The sequence below is a fragment of the Ambystoma mexicanum genome, chromosome 12 (assembly GCF_040938575.1).
Source record: "Ambystoma mexicanum isolate Mex_15411 chromosome 12, UKY_AmexF1_1, whole genome shotgun sequence".
In the NCBI taxonomy this organism is placed as follows: domain Eukaryota; kingdom Metazoa; phylum Chordata; class Amphibia; order Caudata; family Ambystomatidae; genus Ambystoma; species Ambystoma mexicanum.
Window position 1 is genome coordinate 930,130,259 of NC_090936.1, and position 25,358 is coordinate 930,155,616.

The following is a 25,358-nucleotide window of genomic DNA, read 5'->3' on the forward strand; positions in this document are numbered from 1 at the left end:
TCACCTGGGCAAACCTGGAGGAAAAGGTCTTCGGAGGAGGCATGCTGTCATCAATCACAGAGTGCGCCCCTTTTGGGCTTCTTGGTCCCTGTCACAGCGATCTTGCACTCATTAATACTCCCAACATGGCCGTCCAGCGTAATCCCTTCTCGCTCCATGCGCTGGACGTAGCCTTTTCTACTAATAGACCACGCCTTCCGCGGCTCCGTGCGTCTCAATGCTATTGCGAAGTAGCGACCAGACGTGTGTTTCGTAGCTCACGGTTCTTCTCCTTTTTCGAAACCCGCTATCCCTTCCTAGTCCTCCCCCTTCTACTTACCTCCTGGATTCCTGGCTAGCGTGCTTCCAATGCCTCCTGGGTTCCTGGATTCGGCATCCCAGAAACTGAACGCATTCTGGATTCGGAAGAGAATCGGGCAGCCTTCTTCAAGACTCGGTCCATCCACAAGAAGGCATCGACCAAGGACACCAGTAAAGAACGGACTCAGGTGAGAAGGGGGGAACTCCTTGACAGAAACAGCTGAGGCAACCAGGAAGTAGACTGAGGTAACAGGGACATAGAAAAGGAACTGGAAGGTATCAAGCACAGAGGAAACGCAGCCACAGAAGGGCGCGAGAACGCAGAACAGAAGGTAAGCAGCAGAATACAAGGGGAGCAGAACAGGAATGGAGGAGAAACAAGAACAAGGAAACCAGGAGCGTGCTGAGCAGGGTAAGTACGAGCTGAATGGGAGCAAGGCAAGCACTATCCAAGCTTTAAGACGCGAGGCTCAATTGTGGTCTGGGTACATATTAACGATGTCAGAGGAAACACTAGACCACGTTGTGTGCTGATCGGGAACATCAGCAGTGGCCATATTGGTAGGAAAAAAGGCACCGGCAAACCGAGAACGGAGGTTCCAGGCTTGCCATAAGGATCTGGGATGGCAAGTCATTACAGGTGCTCACAGTCATGCCACTAATCCGCCTTGTACTGTGATGTAATGTGGGGAAGGCAGTGCACTGTTTAGCAGTCCTGAACTACCGAAACCCTTCAGACATTTCAGTTTGCAAAACACTCCTTTGTTATACATATCATTGTCCCACACCCTTTTGTTATATAGAGTAAGGATTTGGCAATAGGTTTATTAGTATAGGCCATTTTGTTTTGACACAGTACCACTAGGATAGCTTTTTCTCTACTTTGATGGTCGTAGTTTGCTCCTATCTTAGATTTAGGTTTAGATTAGGCGTTTTTCTCACCCATATACTGTTCAGTAAGCATCCTTGTATTATACTACTTGTGTCTGTCATACGTCTGATAAACATGCCTTCCTTACAGTGTCCATTCATCCAGTTAACCTTTACATTTTACAGACACTCATCTCGCTAATGTCTTACTTCAACGGTACACAAACATGCTGCATTGTTGCTCAATTTATGTCTTGCATACAAATAACATCTGGTGACACAGTTATTAGTACAGCATTGCTAATCAAATAGGTTTGTTTGCCAATCAAGGAAAAATAAACTGTGCTAATCAATTGTTTTAAACAAATGTATGCCTTGCAGACAATATCTGAAACCCTTAAACAGCTATATGTCTTGTGGGTAAATCCTCAACTATTTCAATTTAGGAAATCTAATGATATTATTTTCAAGGAAAGAGAATTTTAATGGAATGATAGTTACCCCCTTGCTGCTCCTATCAAAATAATGAAACATAAGGTAAAGTTATGGGACTGGAGGAGAATTGTAAGTAGAATAGAAAGTGTGTCCCTGTTTCAGGAACATCACATATGTCTGCCTAAATGTAAGATGATGCAACCATATGTTAGACACTTCCCCGATAAAGAGTCACGATTATTTATTCAATCTCGACGAAAACTCCTCCAGACTATGGCGGTCATGAGTCCTCAAAATAATATTCCCTTCTGTCATGTGTGTAAAAATACAGAGGAAATAAAAACTTGTAAGCATTTATGCATGGAATATCCAGAATGAATTACAAAATGAATAAAGTATTTGTGAATCGAGTGTGTAGAGTGTCTGGTTGTCGGAGAACGCTACCTAATTTGTGCTTTACTTGCTATGTGCCCTTGGCATAGGTTTTGGAACTCTCGCTACTTGTGCAGCTGACGGAGCCCCAGAGTCTTTCTACCAGCTTCACAGCAGACCCAGACCCTACCTCCAGCTGACTCCCGCGCTCATTACCATAATTGTAAGCGGAGCGTAGCAGAGTGTCTGGTTGTCGGAGAACACTGCCTAATTTGTGCTTTACTTGCTATGTGCCCTTGACATAGCTTTTGGAACTCTCGCTACTTGTGGAGCTGACGGAGCCCCGGATTCTTTCTTCCAGCTTCTCTGCAGAGCCAGGCCCCGCCTCCAGCTGACGCCCACGCTCATTACCATCATTGTAAGCGGAGCGTAACGGAATGTGCACAGTGTGTGGTGTCCTGCGGGCCGGTGGCGCTAATGGATGAGGGAAGAACTTTAAGGAGTTCCAAGAGCCGGAAGGAAGGGGACCCTGCAGTGCTATCCATGTCTGACGCTCCAACGGCTGTGTTAACTGCGCGCCTGGACTCAGATAACATGACGTTAGATCAAACTACATTTGGTAAGCCTACACGTAAATCTGCAATATTTAACATTGAACTACATTCTTCCCCTAACATACTTCGAAACCCTCGGCCTGACCAGTTTCCAGGGGCACTGGTTCCTCTTGTGTCAGAAACTGCTGCTTTTAGAAACTCCTTACTTATACCAACACCGTTAAGGATAAGGGGAGGGAGAAAGAAGTCCCTTTGGACCGTCATGATGGCGTGTCCCCCTGCTCAAAATTCTATCCATCCTTCCCTGTTACAAGCCCCACTGAACCGGACGGCGACTTGGAATGTATGTTGTCGGGAGACAATGCCAAAACAGCAAACTGCTCACCAATGCCTCTTCTAGTTAAGGGTCTGCGACAGGGTACAGCAGACCCCGCTTCTGCTTTACAGGGCCCGCTTGACTTCCGGCCGAGGGTTGGTTGGGAGGAAGAAGGTGATGACGGCGTCTCGACTTCAGCATCACACGCACAAACTATTACTCCACTCTTGGTGGAAACCGGTCAGCAGCTGGGCTCTGAGGCTGTGGCGCTACAGGTTCAGATGCATGGAGAGCCCTCCAAAACTATCAGTAGCCCTGCCCGGGTGCTTTAGAGAGCGTCTTTGGGGAACAACGCTCCTTCAAACCCATTGGAAAGGAACGTTATGTTGAGTTTTGAGGAGACTCAGACTGAAATAGGTCTAATGGATATTGAGGGTAACGATACCTTGTCGAATACAGTCCCAATCAAACAGCCAAGCAAAGCTGATTCTTCGAGACATTTTGCTTGCTTTGCCCTGAATCGAGGTATTAAGGCCTTGAGTAAACAGGGACCTCAGCCCAGGATTTATAAGAAAGCTATGATGAGTGGCAGGGTCCAGGGATCACCCGTTTAACATCTAATCCTTCCAAATATATTGGCTCAGTCAGGGTTCAAGCGTCAGCTGACCGATCCGAACTGAACTGTTAGAAGGTATCGAAACCTGTGGCCTCCACCACTTGTGAACTCACAGCACCCATGACAGAAGGAACACAGGCTTTGACAATCCCTTCAGTTGTTCATCTTTTGCCAGACCTGACAGGGGCAAGGGACCCTTCACACCATCACTAGGCTGGGCGGTTCGGAGTGATCAGAGTGTCACGAATGGGGAAACTCTAGTGGTGGATGTCTCTGACCGTTTCACTAGCCAAAGGGAGTACCCGTCTGAGATCCAAGGCAAGAGTCAGCCTCTTGACCCCCCCCTCAATTTGGCAGGGTCAACAGGCCCTAACCTTCCATCTACTCCTGCTGCACAGGGCTCTCTAGTAGTGCCAGAGTCTGATGTGCAAAATTTATCAACGTAGGTCCTTCAAGTACCTATCTTAGAAACGTCTAAACAAATTGTCATGAACATCATTGAGGAACTGCCCTGTCCCGGGCATCCGAAACGTGCGTGCTCTGGTTCTGACAGTAACATGACGGAGCTCTATCAGTACCCTTCAAAATGACTTCTCTTTCGAACAGGACCCTAGCCTCAATCAATTGATTGCCATTGAGAAGCTTTTAGACCCTAGCCTCAATTGATTATTTTTATTGAGAAGCTTTTAGATTGATTTTATCACTGTTACCCTATTTTAGATTGTGCGTAGATATTTTTAAAGGTAAATAGCATTTTAAATCTTTAGTAAGGCAAGTTCTATCATATGCCTCAGTGGGGCTTGAATGTATCTGTGTTAATTTAAAACTGCACTTGAAGTATCTGTGCTGATCGACACGTGTGCCAGCTTCTGTGTAAGTTGAGTTCCACGGCATTCCTGCCTTTGCAAGCCGTGTTACACGCTTCAAACTACAATTCCCTGCAACTTTGTAGTTCGACCGTGTATTTATTTTAACGTCAGGCGCGTAAGCGACAGTGCATAGGGTCCGGTTCGTTCAAGGAGTCCGGAGGTAGGACGAGTCCTCGTTGGACTGTGACCGGTAAGCTACTAACTGACTTTTATGGGAATAATTGAAGTCCTAAATGCTATCAGGATGGCTATGGAGAAATTGGATGCCATGTGTTTGCCCCAGATGCCAAAACGTAATGTTGTAAGTGAGGAGCCTATAGAAAAAATTCATACTGTAGACACTCATGCCCTAAGATACAATCTCCCCACCGCCGCGGCAGTGCTTAAGTACTTGGTGGAGGAGGAGCTGGTAGAGGGGGCACCGCCGGTGCCTTGTGAGCTGGTACATTATTTATCTAGTGTGCTGAGTATGTGGGATGGCACCCACCCCCTATCTTAGACTTCCGCCCCTTGAGATTGCTTACAAGGCCCATGTGGAGGAGTGATTGGATGAGGGGGATTAAGCGACACAAGGGTTCCATTGCCATTCTTTAGAGCTAAACTCCCCATCTGCCAAAATTTCGAATACATATACACAGCACATCGGTCCCAACAGACCAAGGAAGACTAAGATTAAGCAAGCCCCGAGTTTAAAAGAGGATAACAATGTTGTTATCTCTCCATCCTGCAGGCTGAAATGTATGCTGCTAAATACGAAGTCACTGCTCAAACACGTGACAGAAGTTTCCACACACATTCAAGAAAGTAGTTTGGATATTTGTGCCCTTACAGAGACCTGGAGTCATGAGGTTGCGGGTCCTACGTTGGCATTAGCAGTTCCAGAGGGGTACTGTATGATAAGGCATGAACGAGTGGATGGCAAGAGGTGGGGGAGTAGCCCTTATTATTAAATCCGAGTTAAAGACTTGGGAAAATAAGATTGATGGTAATGTTATACCAGGAGCTGAGCTTGTACTGGTAAAAGTGGGCATTAACGCCAAAACCACTCCCAATATTCTATTAATTTATAGGGCCCTGACCCAAGCACCCACCTTCCCGATACAATTGAGTAATTCTCTTCTGTCCTTCCTAAACCTAACACCAAACTACTCTTGCTGGGAGATTTCAATCTTTGGTTAGGCAGTGATTTGGACGCGAATGCAAGGGCCATGGAGACTACATTGGATTCCTTGGGTTTTGTCCATTTTATTAGAGAGCCTTCTCATATTAAGGGACATACCCTGGATTGGGTCTCCACCCATAACCTCAACCTTTCGGATACTGAAGTCAAACCCTGCCCCTGGTCGGACCATTTTTGTATATACTTTCCGACCCACATTAATTACTTTACTAAAAGATTGATGGAGCCCAGAGTTTCATTACCGGTTAGAAACTGACCCTAGAGAACCTTAGTTCATGGGCCACGACCTTGAACGCAGAAATAGGCAATATAGCAAGCCTAGAAGAAATTACAAAGACCTTTGTAAATTCAATAAATACAGCCACAGCGAGGCCAGCCCCCGCTAAGGTTAAATACCAATCAAAACGCATAAGTAATGCATGGTTTAATGAGAACCTTTCGGAGCTGAAGACTGAAATGTTTTTATTGTTCTATGCCTGGGGACAATGTCGAGACTTACGTAGCTTGTACGCATACAAAAAAGCTGCCAGCATGTTCAAATTGCTATGATTACAGCCAAAAAGAAGTCATTGAATGTCAGAAATGGGAATGCTAAGTCAGATAGCAAAGAACCTTTTAAAATCCTAAAAGAGCAAGAACATATACAGGGTCCCGCTCAAGACCTCATTTTGAAAAATAATCTCTGATGCACAAACATCCAGGAGGCCATGTCCAGTAAATTAGAAAAAAAAAAGACTCTATTGAAGAGAAAAGATTATCTCTTAGTAAAAATGATTTAGAAGCTAATGTCTTTACTTTACCAAACAAGGATAAGGAGTTGAAGACATTTAACTTCTCGCCTATATCAGAAGCTGAACTTCCTGAAATTGTTGCCCAGTTAAAAACTACGAGCTGTAAGGGGGACCCCTGCTCTGCAATCATGATTAAGGAGTGTTCACCCTTTCTGATTCCCGCGCATACAAAATTCCTAAATGCCTCTTTTGGCCAGCATAGTGTTCCAGATTACATCAAAAATGCCTGGATCACTTCTTCACTAAAAAAAAATCCTACCTCTTTCCTTTGACATCTTCAAATTATAGACCCATTGCAAATGCCATGTTTTAAAAAAAATTCTGAATAGAGTAGCATATAAAATAGGAAATGAACAGAAGAGAGTCAAGGCTACCCCTCTCTTCGACGCACAGGTAGTGCCGAAAAACCTGCAGAAGGCTAGGAGCTATTTAGACTAGCCATATATGATCACACTTACAAAATGAACAAATACTGAATCTAAATCGAGAAGCATAATAAAATCACAAGTAAGCAAGTGGAGAACATTGTCTTGCAGAATACATAAACCATGCAATTCAATACACATTGTAGTTGGTAACAGATACAGTGTTATTATATGTACTGTATAACATTAACAGCACATTTCTACTGTGTAATGTGCTATTAATGTTTTACAGATCAAGAAAATCTCTGACTGGGGAAGCAAAATTATAGAAACTGGCTCATTTCTATCAGACAGCTGTTATAACTGATTCAGAATCCATGCTCAAGATCCTCGTAGGGAAAAAAACAAGGGAGTTACGGGCACTTATCAAATCGCCAGGAATACAGTCTAATGATGAACAATCGAACCCCATTGGTGAAGATAACTTCATCCTGCATTTTATAATTCTATATGCTGCAGAGCAAAACATCACTAAGAACGACAACCCGCGGAAGGGAGCCGAGACCTGGGTTTTTTCAGCCAGTACCAATGACATTCTAAATCGCATTATTCGTTTGAACAACTCACGAGCACCAGTCTGGATGCTTTAACAAATCTTATGCTGAAAGAACATCTGACAGAGTGGGCAATTTTCATACAAGCCCTCCTAACTCAGATTTCCACATCACATCGAATCCCAAGTTCCTGGAAGTGAGCGATTGTGGTACCCATTTTTAAAAAGGGGAATCAAGACAACCCGAAAAATTATCGTCTCATCGCCCTCTTGGATGTCATTGGAAAACTGTACGGCGCTATTATTCTCGACCACTTCCGTATCTGGTGTGCGGATTCAGGGGCAGCGACCCATTGCAAAAAGGATTCGTGAGGGGCATTGGGACCTCTCTGAATATCTTCATCCTTAACATCTTAAAGGGCAGAGTGAAAGACGGGAAACCAAAAATGTACATGGCTTTCATCGATCTAGTCCAGGCATTCGGCCAGATTGACCGTCAGAAGCTGTGGGCGAAACTGGAAGCAAGTCTATTTTGAGCTGATTAAAGCAATGTATCGAGCGACTTCTCTTAGAGTCTGACTGAATACATCTGGCCTTCTATCTGAAGAAATATCTACAGCCAGGGGAGTTAACCAGGCTGTCCAATGGCCCCAGCTCTGTTCAATTCCTTCTTGGCCGATATGAAGGATACAGACATTAAATTAAGAACTTTTCTACCAAGGGTGGGCAGAGTCCCATTACCTTGAATACTCTATGCCGATGACATAGTCTTGGTAGATCATACGCCTGTGGGGCTCCACGCCAACAAAACACCTTTCAAACCTTCATCAAGTCCAATGGTCTGGAGATTAACAAATCAAAGACTAAGATCCTGAGTTTCGGGAACTCCAACGGAGGTAAAAATGCCTACTCTTGGATGCTGGACGGCCACCAGATTGAGAAAGTAAGCGCCTTTAAGTACTTGGGGGGTCTGGCTCAGCAATACAGCATCTGAAGCCCCCATGGTTTCCCGTCTAAAAGCCACAACCAAGGCCCTCTCTAGCCAAGCGTGCGCCCTGAACCAAAAGTATGGGTGTTTTTCCATCCTACCGGTCCTCACTTTTTATAGATCCAAAGTGGTGCCTATAGTATCTTGTGGATCGGAGGTTATGCCTAACATCCCAGAAACAATGTGGCCTCAGTTAGAAGGCCTATTCTGGAGTTTTAGGACTCCCGCAATCTCCACCAATTCAAATCATATCATACGGCGGGAGCTGGGTCTCTCCTCACTAAAATAAACGGTTCTATGGAACAGCCTCAGTCTTTTTAGAAAGTGATTTACATCGGCTCGACCGGAAATTTTGGAGATGCTACGCAAAGAAATCACGGCATCCCAAAATACAATGCTGCAGAACTGGAGAAGAAAAATGTGTTCTTCATTTGAAGAAATTGGGGGTTCATCGAAGGTCCTACTGGCGAATCCTGTCTGGGTCAACACCAAACTGAGAGAGCTGGACTGCATCAACACTTTGGATTTGGCGGTTTAGTTACCAATCGCTGGCTCACATTTCACGAGAGCCACGAAAACTGGACACTACCTGCAAATATCTAAAACAACTACCGGATAAAAAACTAAGAGACCAATTTCTACGGACCCACCCCGGAACCTCTAGCCCAAGAATGAAATCAGAGCAATTCAAGGTCTCTCAGAAAGTAACAACTTTTGTTTCTGTCAGGAAGTTAACACAGTAGAAACCCCGATGCACTGGGTTACTTGCTGCCCAGCTCTCATGGAGAGGTGCACCAAATACGTTAGCCACTTACTATCTGACTTTCAAAAACAGGAGATCCACGATTGGTGGTCACTTTTGATTGCAGGGATTAAGACAGAGCCATGTGATTGCAATGGTTACATTTTTGGAGCCTTTGTTTGTTTAATACATGAGGACATGTGAACAATTACATCTGTCCTCGTGCTTTTTGGAAGATTTTTGATGGAATATTTAAAAATGGAATTTTATGCTTTTGAAAGTGGATATCTGTAAGACTGATTTATTTTGCAAAAAAATTGTTTAAATTATTTTTTTTTATTTATTTTATATGTTTTATTGGTTAATCTCAATTAAACCTTAAACATTACTTCCTTAATCCTTTCCTAAGGTCCTTCTCCCTTTATTAAAAGCTTCTTCAGATGCTACAATTCAGTCCAGTAGCTGACCAACTAGCTGATTGGTTAATTACTCCAATCTATGTTTAATTTTTTTTCAGGGTCCAAACCCATCTTCCTCCTGATTCAGTTTCAAATTTTCAACGAATTTTAATGCGTCGAGAGTTTTCCCAGTCTTATCAACAGTTAGGAGGCGTTCCCAATAGTCTTCTTCCGTCTCCCAGTTGATATTCCTTACATAACTGCCCATATAGTTCTCTCTTTTTGCTTTTAGTGCTGGGCAGATTAACATGACATGCCTGATCGTTTCTAGTTGATCCTTGGATTTACAGAATCTGCAATATGCTGCTGAATTTTCAATTTGCCTTCTTTTCCATTTTAGTTCTCTGCAGTGCTAGATGTTTAGTCTGCAGCGCAACAACAGGTCCCGGTAATGCTGAGATGGAAACTTCAGCAAATACGGCAGTAATTTGTTCAAGCCTTTTTTTCCCGGATAATGTTATAGCATAATTTTCTTTTCAACCTTAGGTTCTGGGTTTCCTCCCAATCCATTTCACGGATAGATCTTTTTGCTTTGTCCGGGTTGTTCTTTAGGGTATCATCCGAGATGTTTACTTTTTCCATGTGAGCTTTACATCTTTCTTTCCAATTTTTAAGGATCTCATCTTCATTTACTATATCACTCTGTACTAAGATTTCAAATGGTTTTGGTGGTTTATCCAGTATGCACTTTCTGTACAAGGATAGAGATTTCCAGAGTGCAACTGAGGTCATCGATTGGAGTCTGAGCTCTGTTCTCATCAGTTCCACAGGTATTGAAGTTGGTAGGTGCAAGATCTTACGCCAAACGTACGCCTCACAGAGATTCCAGACTTCCCATTTTAGGGATAATAGTGCCTCAGCACCATAAGTGATGACCGCCACAACTTTCTGTTTATAGAAGGTTACGATTGGGGTTAAGGAGTACTTCCCATATCTACAGTGTAGGCAAATCCTTTGATTTGTCATAGCCACTAGTTTTTCCCGAATTAGGGTATACTGTGCCTGTTCGTTGCTGTTTCATTATCAGTATAGTGTCGATTCTACTTCTTCCAGTTTTTCATTATCTAATGACCATGTCGCAGTTTTACCAGCCAATTTTCTTCCCTTGCTTGAATTCATGGTTAAGATCATAGATTTCTTCACGTTCATCTTCATGCTATTTTCTTTTAAGTATTTATTGAAGGCCGCTATCTGTCTTTGTAGGCCTATTGGTGTTTGATCTAAGAATACCGCGTCATCAGCATATAGCATCCATGGTATCTCTTTACCATTTATCCTCGGCGGGAATCCTCGAATCATTTCTTGGGCAGTCTTCATATCGGCCATATATAGCACAAAAAGGAAGAGGGCTACTGCACAGCCCTGCTTGATTCCTCTGCTGGTATTGATCTTCCTAGAAAGTCCCCCATTCTTTGTAATTTGGACCTTAATTGAAGTGCCAGTGTATAATGTTCTAACGGCTTCCAACAGGTCTTTCGGGCATCCCCATTTCCTCATTTTTGACCACAGATGTTCTCTATTAATTCCATTGAAGGCTTGTTCGAGATCAATAAATGCCAGGTACAGTTTTTTTTCCCAGCCAACGTATTAGCCTTTAGCAAATTGATCAAAAACAAGTTCAAGGCAGTGCCCACTCCACTAACAAAGGCTGTCCGTCTTTCATCCAAGATTTCTGCCTCGGTCGCCCATTTTTTTAGGTCTCTTAATAGGAGTGATGCAAATAACTTGCCAATTGAATCTAGAAGCGCTATTGCCCTGTAATTCCTCAGGTTTCCGCGGTCCCCCTTTTTATATACTGGCACAATATAAGCCTCCGTCCAAGTGGCTGGAATTTGTTTCGTTTTCATAATTTGTTGGAATAGGGCGTATATTAGCTCTGTCCAGTTCTCATAATTTTCTTTCAGTAATTTATTTGAGATTCCATCTGGACCTGCAGCTCTGGAAGTACTTAGTTTGTTTATCAGCATTCGGATGTCATCCTTATCGAATTCCAGAGCCCAAGGTGTAGAATCCGAGCTATCTTCTATAGTTTTTCCGTGGGTTTCCCCTTCATATAAAGCAGTATAATGCTGAAACCATTTTTCTTCTGAAACTTAATTAACATCTATGGCCGATAAATTAAGATCCCTGTCATTAATTAAGTCCCACGTACTTCTGCCATTGTTGGTAGTTATTGCAGCTAGAATTTTTTCTGCATCCCTTTTGCGTTCTTAAATAACGAGTTTGTCTCAGCCAATTTTTATAAGTTTGTTGACTTTTCCTCAAATGATCTTCTCTCTGTGTGCTAGTGTTCTTTTTTATAAGTCTTTGTTCTGATCTATATTGTTTCCTCCTTGCCACTAGTTGTTCATCATAAGCATGTTTTTTCTTAGTCTGGGTGCTTTGGGTGCACTTGTACTTGATCTCATAGACTTCTAGGAGCCATTTATATTCAACCAGATCTTCATTTTTGGTTGTAGCACCTTTATATCCTTACACCAGTTTTGGGATTTCCTGTGTTTTTATTCGCAGACGGTTTCTTCCCCATGAGACCTCGGTTTCCATTATTTTTTCCGTCTCTCTGTCAGTACGTATTTTCCACGCTAGTTCAATCGTTAGCAAACAGTGGTCGCTGTTAGTTTGTTTTGCTATTGTAAAATACTTTATTCTCTCCAGCGTGTTCCCTCCAACAAAGCAGTAATCGAGGCAAGCTCCAGCTTTCCCACTGTGCCAGGTATTGCCCCCCAGCAGCTCTCCCTTTGTCTGTCCATTTAACATCTTCATCTCCCAGATTCTCATTTCCTTCATCCATGCTTTTTATTTTCCTAATAGATGTTCTATAGCTTTGATTTTACCATCTTTATCCAGCAGTTTGATGTTTAAATCGCCGTTTAGTAAAATCAATTGGTAATTTTCTTCCGTCATGGATTTATCGATTACATCCATGATAGATTTCAGAAAGAGCGCTTGTCCTGACATATTCTCACTCCAGTAGATGTTAATCAAGATAATTTGTTTTGGGCCTTTCAAATCATCCACTTCAGATCTTACTTTCAGGATTTGCACATATGGGTTCGGTGTCAGATGTTCTACTACTTTTAATGGGCATTCCAGTTGCTTTAATATCATAAGCCCTCCAAATGGTCGTCCGATAGACCCCTTTTTAGCTGGATTGATGTAGATTTCATAGCCCTCGCATACTGGTGGTTCACGTAGCCATATCTCCTGTATTCAGATAAGATCATATTTTGCCAAGAAGCAATTATCCTTGGAGAGCAAATGTTTAAAACCTCTTGTGTTCCATGAGGCACAGAGGATCAAGTTTTCCTCATTCTCCTTGCTCTATTGCTTCTTCTTAGAGTCTAGGGCTTTTGCCATCCATGACCAATCCTGGTTGTCTGCTTTAATTGGGTTGTTCTTTGTCATCCTTGGGTTTTCCGAACTATCCACGGTGAACCTCAGGGCTTTCAACGTATCTTTATTTTTTTTAATAGATACAGGGCTTTCTTTTTGTTTTTCTTCTTCTTTTTTGCTTTTTTCATTCTTTTTCTTCAATATTACAGCATCTGATTTATTTTTATATACTTTTTCCCAGGATCTGTATCTCCATTTCTTTCTGAAGTCTCATCTTTCGTTTCTATTCTTTGCCCCATTGACACTTTTTCTTTTTTCTGTCTGGTATCATCATCTAAGTCCTCCAACAAAAATCCTCTTTTTTTTTTAGAGTATCCGTCACCTCCAAGAGTTTACGCTTTATCTTCTTGGACGTCAGGTGTAAAATAACTTGGTCCATCCTCTGTTCCTTTGGGAATTCAACTATTTTTATATCCTCAGTTGATGTCATCCTTGGTGGTAGGACTTGGTTGCAGAGCTCCATGACATAACTCCTATTTAATATCACCCTTCTTGGGCCATTTAATGCTGTTTCTAGTTTTAAATAGCATCCTTTAAATAGTATGGATTTCTTTGGGGGTGATGGTGACGATGACAATTCCCTTTTTCTTTGCTTCTTTGGGGATGTTGGTACCTGTTTAGATTCCCTTTTCTTAGCATCGTTCTGCTCTTTCTTTCCTTTTTCGTTTAGTTGTGTCGCTTGGGGGCTGTCCTGAATCTTTCGATCTTTAACCCCTTTGGTCTCCAGTTCTTTTTTTCTTTGTTCCATTGTTTTGAATTTGGTATGCTCATGATCTGGATTCCATTTCGTTTCCAAGGGTCCCATTTGTCTTCCAATTTCACTACTCTTTTCTTGGTTGATTTTTCTATCGGTCTTGTCTTTCTTAGAGTTATCAGTTGGGTCCACTGTTTCCCAGTTATCTATAGTTTTCCATTCTGATACGCTGATACTGTCCCAGTCTTCATCCTTACTATCGTTTCCCATCAGCTCGATGAGATCACTAAGATCTCCTTCTTGTTCCTGGTCATCCCCAGTTTCCTCTATTATTGCATTTTCGGAGTCTTTTGTCCCCCTGGTCTCTATCCACTCTAGGTCATTGATATTCAATTCTCTTCTCGATTTTTTAGCACACTGAGGATTTTCTCGTCTGGGGGGGCGTTCTTAAATTTCTCAGAAATGCTCTTGAGCCATTTACTTTATGTTTGAGGGGTTCATTCTTGTTTTTTTCCCCCTTTTCATTCGTCATTTTTGTGACCTCCTTCCCCTTTTGCTGCATCAAGTCTTTCGATGTAATCCCTGAAAAAATTGCAAAGGGGGATGGTTCCGATTGAGCTGATGTCAATTGATTGGTTGGATTGCCTTTATCCTTTACCTTCCTTCCCGATGGAATCAGAATCACCTCTTCCAATTGTTGTTCCTTTTGTCTAGCGGGTACAGTTATGCCCTGCTTTAGTTTCATAGGGCCATTACCTTCTTTGGGTTTAATATCGTTCTCGGTACTTTCGTTCCTTTGGCTCTTTTCTTTATGGAAGCTTCTCATCCATTTGCAATCCTCTAGAACAGCTTCCATCAGCAATGATTTGTCAGTTGCATCGCGTCTAGCTAGATCACTCAGTTGAGTTTGCCAGATTTGAGTTAGTTCTGCTTCCTTATTTGTTCGTTGAGTTAAACTCTGCAAGGACAAAGTCATTTGAGCATGTGTCTCTTTTATTTGTGTGTTACTGTAGCTCACCTCTTGGACAGAGTCTTTGATTGCCTCATAGAGCTTTAAGAAGGTGGCCATTGTAATGGATAACGAGGCCATAATCACTTTTTCAATGTGCTCCATGTCTTTTTCTCTTTCCAACTTACAGGCTTCGGTTATCACTTTTTCAATGCGCTCCATGTCTTTTTCTCTTTCCAATTTACAGGCTTCGATTATTACCTGTGAGATTTCTTTTATCCATCGCTCCCCTGAGGATTTATTTACATCTTTCAAAATGTGAACACTGCTTCCGATCTTTCCTGTTTGTTCTTTTCGAACTGGTACTTTTGTCGATATATCTTCCAGTATATCCCCTGATAGAATTAAGTTATCATCATCTGAGGGTGGCATTTGGCTCCCCTTTCTTGATGCCTTAGATCCCCCATATCTAAGTGGCGATGCAGACGGGTCATTGATTAAAAAAGAAGGAGGGCTTTCTTTCGCTCGATCTTTATCCAGAGCGTCCATTTTCTCGTTTATCAGACAGAAACTTCTTCTTTTTTCCCTTTCTATTTTATCAGTCAGTATAGAAATGTCATTCATGATTTTATTTGCAAGACATAAGTTGCTCAAATTTGGTGGTGCAATATCAGAAGTTCCATTGGTAGTCATTCTTCCTGATGGAAAAGCCCGCTCACTGTGTGGTCTAATCTGCTCAGCTTCATGCATATTATTGACTTCGATGAGACAGTTTTCTGGGTGACTTCCTTTTTCCTTTGTAGCATTTCCAGCCAATGGACTTTTCTTCTTTAGGGGACTAGTCTTTTCTTCCCGATAGGGTTGAAAATTATCTGTGGTTTCTTGGATTAACTTTAATGGCATCCCATTTTCCAATAAGCTTTGCTTTTTTTGGGGACTGGTCTCATCTTCCCGATACGGTAGAAAAATGTTTATAGTATCTTGGGCTGTCTTTGTTGGTATTTTATAGTCAAATCTCTCTTTCAGGCCAAGGGATCCCATTAGGTCTTCTTCCATTTGTCCCAAATCAATTACGTTCCATTGGTCTCCTTGTTCACATGATGCTTCCGCTAGTTGATGTTCCTTTGTAGTACTATCCATGGCACAGCTGGATTCTCTTATCGATGACTTTGTTTCGTTTAGTCTCATGGGTGTTCTTTCCTCCGATATCAGTTGGCTTAGGATCACGCCACCCGCATCGTAAAGTGGTGAAGTCGGTTGTAAATGTTCTACTTTACCACTTACATTCTTATTTAGTGAATGCTGTTCTTCTCTAGAGATCTCTATAGACAGATCAGGTCTATGCAATTCCTCTGACACTCCCATTACAGGGCATATTGGGGTTCCCTTATTCTCATGTAATATCTTTAGGTTGTTATAAGTTTCCTCCAGTGTGTTTCCCGATGCTAGGCTAGTCATCTTCAATCGTACATCTGTTGTCAGCACTAAGGTAGGATCCTCTCTTGGAGTTATTTCATTAGGATCAATAGGGGATTGTTCCATTACTTTTTCCTTGCTTATGTCCCCTATCACTGTATTAACTAGGATAGTTGTTACAGGAGCTGCAGGCAATTTTAAGCTTTCTCTTGCAGTCGGTATAGTACAGGCCATCAGTAATTCAGGAGAATTTGGCGCCAACCATAAATTATCGATTCTTTCTGTTGACTGTGGTTGATTAGTTGTTTCCAACTCCTGCTGACTAGCTCCCATTGATAAGCTTTTTCGTTTTTTCATGCAAAATGGTAGACGACTTTGTTTTAAAGTGATAGTTTTCGAGGTTTGCTCCGGGCTCCCATTCGCCTCCGGGAGTGAAGCAAATCTTTGCCTTACCTGCAGGCGTGTTCTTAGTCCGGCTCCTTGTGGATCCCTTGGTGTTAGAGTTGACTTCATGATAACAGGGATCTCTCCGTTGAACTTCGTTTCCGTGGCTTCCTGGACTTTCACCTGACGACTTAGTGATCCCTGCAGAGGCAGAGCCAGCAGCCAAACAGCTCAACAGCTGTCGTAATCCTCAGTAACGTTGCCCTTTGCGCACCGGGCTTAGCGCCGCAAGGGTGTCTGGGAAGTGGAGTTATAGCACTTCCTGTAGGCGTGGTGAGGGGCAGGCAGGGGGCGGAGCCACACAGCGCAATGGCGCACGCTCCTAGACCGCTTCCTTCTCCTTTACTGTAAGCAGCAAGCAGCGTTACCCACCATACCTCCAAAATCCCACAGAGATCAACAGTTTGTCAGAGGGCAGGTGAGTGGGGGTCGCAGCCACAGCTCAACAGCTGTCGTAATCCTCAGTAACGTTTCCCTTTGCGCGCCGGGTTTAGCGCCGCAAGGGAGTCTGGGAAGTGGAGTTATAGCACTTCCTGTAGGCATGGTGAGGGGCGGGCAGGGGGCGCAGCCACACAGCGCAACGGCGCACGCTCCTAGACCGCTTCCTTCTCCTTTACTGTAAGCAGCAAGCAGCGTTACCCACCACACCTACAAAATCCTCCAGAGATCAACAGTTTGTCAGATGGCAGGTGAGTGGGGGTCGCCGCCACAGCTCAACAGCTGTCGTAATCCTCAGTAACGTTGCCCTTTGCGCGCCGGACTTTGTTTTGCAAAAAAATTGTTTCAATTATATGCACAAAAAGAAAATTGTGAAAATTCATAGTTAACGAGTTATACACACTAACATAAGATATATTTTCGGTCCGCTGCATGAAAGGATGTCCATTTAGCTTGTATCTCGCAGTCATGGCTTAAGTGTATAAGGTTTTATGTAAACTATAAATGCACTTTAAGATACATTTTCAAAATATTTTTAACAACCTCAGAATTTTCTCCTTTATCATCACAATCTCAAATCATGAGCGTATTTAGTTGTAGCTCAAGAGGACCAGAAACTGTGTATGCTGTGTCCCTGTCTTTCCCGCTTAGGGTATAAGTAGAAAATATGGACCGTTAATGGGCCTCAGCAAGTCTTTACTCCCTTTCCAGAGTCAGGTGACCTGTCCCTCTGGAGATTGAGGGCTGTGCTGGAGGAGGTAGAGAAGATTGTATACTGCAAGAGTTTTGCTGGGCACCAGGAAGTTTGGCGAGAGAGTCCTGAAGCCACTGCAGCACCATGGTAGAGGGTGGCATGAAAGATCCTGAAGCTACTCAGCAACTTTGTACTTGGAGGATAGGCTCAGAGATCCTGGCCATGGCAGACTGCTGGACCCTGGGATAACCTATGTCGGAGGCAAAATCCTCTTGGAAACAGTGAGGATGAGCAAGTGTTTGCTGTGTGCCTGAAGCTGCTGTCTTGCCACCCAGACATCGAGGAGGAATGCCAGAATACCAGAACCATGATAGGTGGTGCCAATTTTCTCCACTAGGGCCCCTGGCCCCCAAATTAAATGGTTCCCTGGATTGCCTCTGAGATGACCTCCCTCCATTACTTCCACCCTATCTCCCAATACTGCTACTCAATCCACCTCACATCCTATCCTCTTTCTGTTCCAGGCAGTGTATGTAGGAGAGGGGTACTGGGCTGAACATGAAAGCCTGTATGTTCGTCTTCACACTGGCTCCTGGGTGTGGAGTCCTGGCAGCTTTGATGTTTCTCTCCAAAGCCCTTGGCACCTCTTTGCCCTGCTGGGCTGCAGTCCAAATGTGATAGAGGCCCCCGGAATGCCTCTAAGATGCCTTCCTTCCACACCATCCCCCAGTGACCCTACCCAATCTTCCTCACATTGTATAACCTATCAGGGCAGCAGTTGTAGGAGAGGGGAGATGAGCAAAGCCTGTATGTTGGATGTCCCACTGGCTTCTGGGTGCTGGAGTCCTGGTAACTTTGATGTTCGTCGCCATGTCCCTCTGCGCCTCTTCCCCCACTAGGGCTGCCATCCACACCTGGCTTGACCATTTGGAAAGTCTATAAGATACCTTTACCCCACTCAGTCTATTCCAACCTCTAGTAACACTGATATATCTGCTTCACCTAAAGCCACTTGGAAGGGATGTATGGGGCAACTGGGAGCAAGGATGGTCTTGATATGGACACCTAATTGGGGAACACCCAGCAATGAAATCCTATAATAGAATTTTACATTGGTAGCAATCGCCAGGATGTCCTGTTCCATATGGGGAAATGGTATTAAAATGACATGGGAGCATAAAAGCATTCAGATACCATATGGTCCAGTGCGGGAGGATCACCTAGATGGGGGTTTTCCGGGAGTGGGACACGTAAGGGAGGGACGTGGTATCCCCTTCCTTATAACACCTTTTCCCCATCCTACCAGGTAGGATACCTAGAAACTCAATTCCCCACCACCCCTTTTCTGACACAAACACTTTCTCATGGAAAGCGCACCAGATAACGTTTCCCAGGGCACACAGCATTCAATTGTCAAAGTTAATTAGATTCGATTGGTAGCAGTGAGAAATAGATATATCCGTGCATGACAGGTGCAAGTAGCTACCGTGCCAATTGATCCCATAAGTAATGAATACACTGTGGCCCAAGTGCCACCGAAGGAAAGCACAAACGCGTTAGGACAGCAGAAAGTCCAATAAATAGACAACAATGAGTTCTGAACAGTGGTCCTTCAGTATGTGATCAAAACAGTGGTCATTTATTCCAGGCACAATTAGATAGTGCGCCTGCCACTTCCTTAGTACATCATAAATAGAGACGATGTGCCAAGGCCACGAACAGACTCGCAAATGAGGTCTCAAGTCTTGGCACGAGAAGGGAGTACCATCTTAAACTGGATCATTACGGTTCTCCCATCTCCCCTTACCCACCACGTACCTTCGCAGAGCATACAAGTGCTTGAGGCTGGATGAAGAAATAACTGACCAATCAAACAAAGATCTTCATATCGACTAGTGTAGTTGAGTGCCAATCAATGGCATGTTAGGTTGACTTTTGACATTTGTAGAAGGATGTATCTAGGAGGGGTTATTAATTGTGAAAGAACCAATAGTGGAAGGTTCACTTATAGATAACTATATGCTCTATATACCACTAACCAATTAAATAAGAGAGCAGAGGTTTTTATGATAATTATTATGACATCAGCTGTGATGTTTTTCTTACTTAAAACCTTGTTGTTCCTAGCGCCATTTGATATTGCCTTTTGTACGCTCTCCCAGCGGCTGTTTGTATCTGAATAAAGCTGGGTTTTCTAGTGCACTTGGAGTTACTGCATTATTGAGTTTTTTTTCTTATTGGCCTATTTTAACAGTGCCCTTCACTGCAGATGTTTCTTTCACATTTAAACCTCTATTAGGAGGTGGAGATGTCAAACAAAATATAAAAATAAGAAATCCTCATGCCGAGCATTGGCGTTTCCATTTTGGGCAGTAGATTTTCGCCAAGGGTGTTGTGCTTTCCCCAGAGCCTATTTTACAGGAGAGAAGACCAGGTACTTTAGAATGGGTGAAGGGATTAGCGCAGATCCAAATGCAACCATCTGAATCAGATATGTTCTTGCAATTGTGCCAGTCCCATGTGCAGCATGCACATGCTTGGATTATGCAAGCTCGTTGTATTGCAGTAGGCATTCTGCGTGCACACAAATTCACTTTTGTGAATGGTAGAATGTGCAAAACTTCTGTATTTGTGCTGTAGGCACTCACAAGTGAGATGCATCTTTCTTCCAGTTGGGTCCCAGTATGTAAACAAGCATTGGCAAAGACATCAGGTATGGCTTTTGTGTAGGCAATGGTTAGACATTTGCCAAGTGCGGCCATAATGGTACTAACTGGCTATATGATGGTAACAGCTGTACAATAGTGTGGGGGTATAATAGCAGTGTCTGGCAAATGCCTTTGACATACCTAACACAAGCCAAAATTGTTGGTTTTGCCAGTGTTTGATTTTAAATGTACTTCAGTGCTAGGGCATGCATACTGCTTATAAATCCAGTGGAAATAGGCACACTTATTGAAGGCGTTTTTTATTACACTGGTAGTGCATTTATAGCTGTGATTAATCCACACACTCTGAGAAGAGTGCTTTGAAAAACCACTGCCAGGCACTTGCAACACAAGTTTGATTTTACTTGATAAAGCTAGCTCAAAGAAATTCCAGGAGGATTTTGTGTTTGGCAAAGAGGGGCAGGTAGTGGATGGGAATGGCCATGTGGATAAGCTTGACCATGGGCAGTGAATGGGTGGGTAAATAACCACAGAGTGCCCACAATCTTTGTATCCTTTATCACATCTCATTTTCCTCCTAGCTGTACTCCAATGTGATAGTTTGGGCTTATAGGTGACGCAGTAGTGCCACCTAATTGCCAAAACTGAAAAGTGTTCCTGCTGTTTAAAAAACACTAACAATGGGAAAACGTTTATATAAAACTGATTAATCTGGAATGTTCCAAAGCATAAGATCAGAAAAATGTATCTGCTCGAAATAAAGCGAAAATGTATCTAAATGTTGTGACTATTGGGCCAATGGATATGTGTATAAAGCTGATGCCAAACTCAGAATGGTATGCTTTGAAAATACCACCAGATGTATGTACTGTGCCAAGTGGTTTGTCTAACAAGAGAATACATGTATGGAAAAGGAATGACACTTTTACAAGTACATCAGACAATTGATGCTACATTTTAGTCATGAACAGTTTGATACCAATTACAAGATATAATGTGCAGTGCATTACACAGTGAAGACATTAGGAAAACATTTTGTTTTGATTTTTCTTTCTTTGGAAAATGTTGAACTTATTCTTGTTATTTTTATGCTACACAGAAAATAACCACACACCTTTTTATTGGGGGATGACATTTGATTGCGACACTGATGACGCCACATGGATGTGCTACAGATTCCACATCCACATAAAGTCGAACAGGGAAGGTCGTCGAGATTCACGAATAATCATGGAAAGTCCTGGGTCCTTTATCCTCAACATCAGGATCATCATGCTAAAAACATTCTCATCTAACTTCCAAATCACAACTTACATTTTCACTCTACTGTTTTGAAATTGATGGCACTATATTTCTTTTAGGAACTTGGAAGACTTGCATGTTTTTGCGTTTGATAAAAAATACCACATGGAAAATAAGTGTATATTTTTTGTTTTGATAACTGACACTTTGACCAGAAGATTTAATACTGTTAAGAAAAATCTTTTTCTTTCAATCGGAGAGATGTGTGTACACCAATATCAATGTAAATAAAAATGCAATGATTGATGGTTATTAAAACAATGTTTCAGCTGGAGAGAAAGCTCACAGAAATGCAATTTAAGAATATTCCTCTAAGTTTACAAGACAAAGCATCAACCGTGATTGAAAAATGACACAACAAGTCTAGGATTTTTAGTTCCACATTTATCTTTCACAAGCAGATCCAGAGGGGTAGATTATGTAAAGACAAAGGTGATTAATATAGTCTGTAATATAGAGTACTAGCTCACAAGAATGTGCGCTACCCATTCAGGTTGTTCAGAATGTGGGCATTAACCGAGGGAAATTGTGTTTCAGCTCTGGGCAACTTGAAGAGCTTGGCACACTTCCTGGGTTATGTTTACATACCTGCATTCCGGCAGCAGCGCTTTTTGGTTTGTGTCTTTCCCTCTGCAACTCTGATCTTTCCTCTGTGGCTCTGCTCTTTCCTTTCTGGCAATGCTGCCACATTGGAACTAGAAAGAACCTGATTCATTATTGAAGGAGCAACTTATTTTCTTTTTCTGTGGCAGCCATGTTAATTTTCACTGTGGGAAACATGTTTGTGCTCTGAGTTTTAGGTATTCAGAGTGTGTGTGAAGACTCTTGGACCTTAAACAGCTACTATATCCTGTAGCTGCAGGCACATACGCTATAATATATCAACAAGAACAAACGGCAGTTTCCATTTTGCTCTGCCCTGACTCCAGCAGGTTTACTGTATAGTGCATGCTCTGTGTGCAGTGCAAATTCCCGTTTTACAAATGGAAAATATGCTGTTCAAATGAGAAAAACATCCTCTTGAAGAAGTGCAACCTTTCTGTAACACCACTGTGCCCTGCACATGCATTAGGAATGTGATAGTTTGTGCAGCCAATTCACTATTGTAACTGGCCCTGGAGGATAAAACACACCATTTAAACATTGATCATCAGAAAGAGGATAGATACATAAAGCAATAAAGCAAGTCAGACTATCAATATTTTGTATTTCTTTAAAAAAAAATGTTTATTATTGTGTCATGGTTAAAAAGAAAACCTTTCACAATATTAAAATGTACAAGCTTTACACATTTAGCATTTTACAACAATATTAAATTATTTTGTACCAAAGGATTCCTAAAAACAATCGTGAAATTATACTGTAGACTTACTGCTGAGTAAATCATCACCATGAACCCATTTCATATATGTCATGGTCATAAACACCCAATAAACTGACATTGTAAAAAAATTATCTATCTTCTTAAAAACACCATAAAACGCTACTATCATGACCTCCTGGATTTCCAAACCGTATAATTTTATCAATTCTATGTTGTTTCATCGTCAGGCAGTATTACAACTGCCTTTTAAACGTGTATAGAATTTCGAAAATGTAATCAAATCTTTTTTTGTTTTTTTGGGGGTTTTAAACCCCCCCACACCCTCCTCTCCCACCCCTATTTTTAACTATTACCGACTCCCCTAACCACTTATCTACCCTTTCCCATCCCCCCAAAAAATCTTTTTTCATCATTTTATTCACGTTTAAAAGGCAGCCGTAATTCTGCCCGACGACGAAACGACGGTATATTGTTTTATCAGACCAAGATGATTTAGAAATCTCAAAGCTACAATTATGGTCGAAATGGAGGAACCCAAAACAATACTTTGCCAGAGTCGATCGTCATCATAGTATCTAAATTCTCGCACAATTCTTTCAAAAGAATGTTGGCGGGACTACTGCAAGGCTGGGCATTGGCAGAGAATATGTTTTAAGCATTCTACAGACTCTTAACACATTCCAAAACCTGCAATCTGTAGGGGACCATTTGTCTTTACATCTAATGATTGAAAATTCATGAATTACAATTAAATTCAGCCAAAGGCGTAGGAATTGCTGTTGCCAGTACACGTTAGGGAATCTTTTTAAATAAGCCATCAAACATCCCCGCTTTTTGTGTTCCAGCAAAAGATCTTGATATAGTCTGCAAATCCCCAAAGACTCATGGCCAGAAGTCCAGTCACACTCCCACAGTTTAGCTTCAACAGCATCCAGTCTGACAACTAAAATGTCAGGATTACATTTTAAAGCCTTTAAAATAACATTGCATTTAGCACACCAGCGATTAAGAAATACATTATCCATACTCATAAAAAGAGCCCGAAGAGTGACAAACAAGGGGCTATTTGTGCAAGATAAAATCTTTCTAAATAATAAAAGAGCGTTCCATATTAGTCTCAGTTTCCTAGAAATGAGACCCAGAGTATATCGTATATCTGCTCTAGAAATGCAATTGCCATATACAAGAGGGGGTTTGTCGCGACAGGAAAGGAGCCGAAACAACTCAAACTATGTTCATACTATTTCAAGGTTGTCTCTATAGCTGAAAAAGACCAAGAATGCCATGGACAGCCTACAGGGGGAGTGTATATCTGTGAGGTGTCCTAACAAGAGGTCCTTACTGAATGGAGAACTTCTCACTATGTGTTTATCACTCACACATGTTTCTATGTCATTAATTAAATCACTTGAAATCTAAGGTTTAACATATACTTCTCAATTAAGTTATATCAAAAAACAATGATTTGTTTTATTCTTAATGAATTATGCTTGTAAAAATAGGATACCAAATTATCCATACATATGGTGCAAACATTGAAAACAGTACAAAAAACAAATCATGTGCAGTCTAAAACATGAACAAAATAAAGAGTCTTGCAAGTAATTCACATATACAGATCCTACAAATATACAATCAAAAACAAATTGACAAGAATTTGATGTGTCCCAACAATTTTGAACAGATCTTCAAAAGTAATAAATCAATCTCAAGTTAGTTAGTGTCATCAGATACAGAAAGCAGACCTAGTTCTGTCGCCACTTTAATAATGACTGGGTAGTGTTTTAACTTACAACTACCTTCCTATTTCAATTCTGTTGAGTCCTTCCAGAGTAACCCAACCAATGCACAAGGAAAAATACAAAGACAGCTGAACACCCAATCTCGGTTCAACTGAATCAATACCTAGGTTAGGGGTCAGGGTACGAATGATCTACATTTCGGCGGACAAGAATATTTCCCACCTTCCTCAGGACCAGTAGTGGATGTGACCCATACCCTGGACAAATAAATGCATTTGTCATCTTGTGTTGATATCTTGAACTTTCGAGTGTTGGAGGCATTTTAGATTTAGATGCTGTATTTACGTGTGCAATTAAGCATCTCTTTCTCATATACTGAACATTGGCATAGTGTGTTATTTATACACTCAGCCAAGTTGGAACTTGGCCCATCTACTCGGCAGCTTTGGGTGGGTTCTCATCGTAGAAAAACGTTCCTAACAGCGGACTCTATCCTGCCATGCCGTGAACGTTTCACCCATGGGAAGCTGCAGTGTTAACTGTCGATCAAGTCAGGCGTTCCACATCTAACTTGCAGCTCTTGATGAGTTGTCTCAAGGCACAAGCAAGTAAAATCTCATCGGGAAAGGGCGTTGCAATGAGCAGGCTCTTTGTCCTGCAGTGCAGTGAATGTTGCACCCGCGGGAAGTAAGCCAATGCAATTGGGCAGACATAGAACGCCTCCGTATAAAGCCCCCAAACTCCTCCCAGTCAAACCAAAAGATGGTTTCCAAACCATAGATGATTTTAGGAATAGCCTATGCATTGTACAGTTTCAGCAAGGCATGCCCTGCTCCCTTTTTTATAAATTGGAATCACATTAGTGTGTTTCTTAGAGGGAGGAG

General features: G+C 42.2%; 1 protein-coding gene across 1 annotated transcript in view; it reads left to right on the forward strand.

Annotated features, from left to right (window-relative positions):
* Positions 1 to 23,194, forward strand: part of CFAP54 (cilia and flagella associated protein 54) — a 3,669,934-nt gene extending 3,646,740 nt beyond the window's left edge. Inside the window, exon 53 of the mRNA XM_069629416.1 lies at positions 21,206 to 23,194. Coding sequence (XP_069485517.1) covers positions 21,206 to 21,212 — 7 coding nt within the window. The 3' untranslated portion in view covers positions 21,213 to 23,194. The remainder of the gene's footprint in view (positions 1 to 21,205) is intronic.
* The last annotated feature ends 2,164 nt before the right edge of the window (positions 23,195 to 25,358 follow it).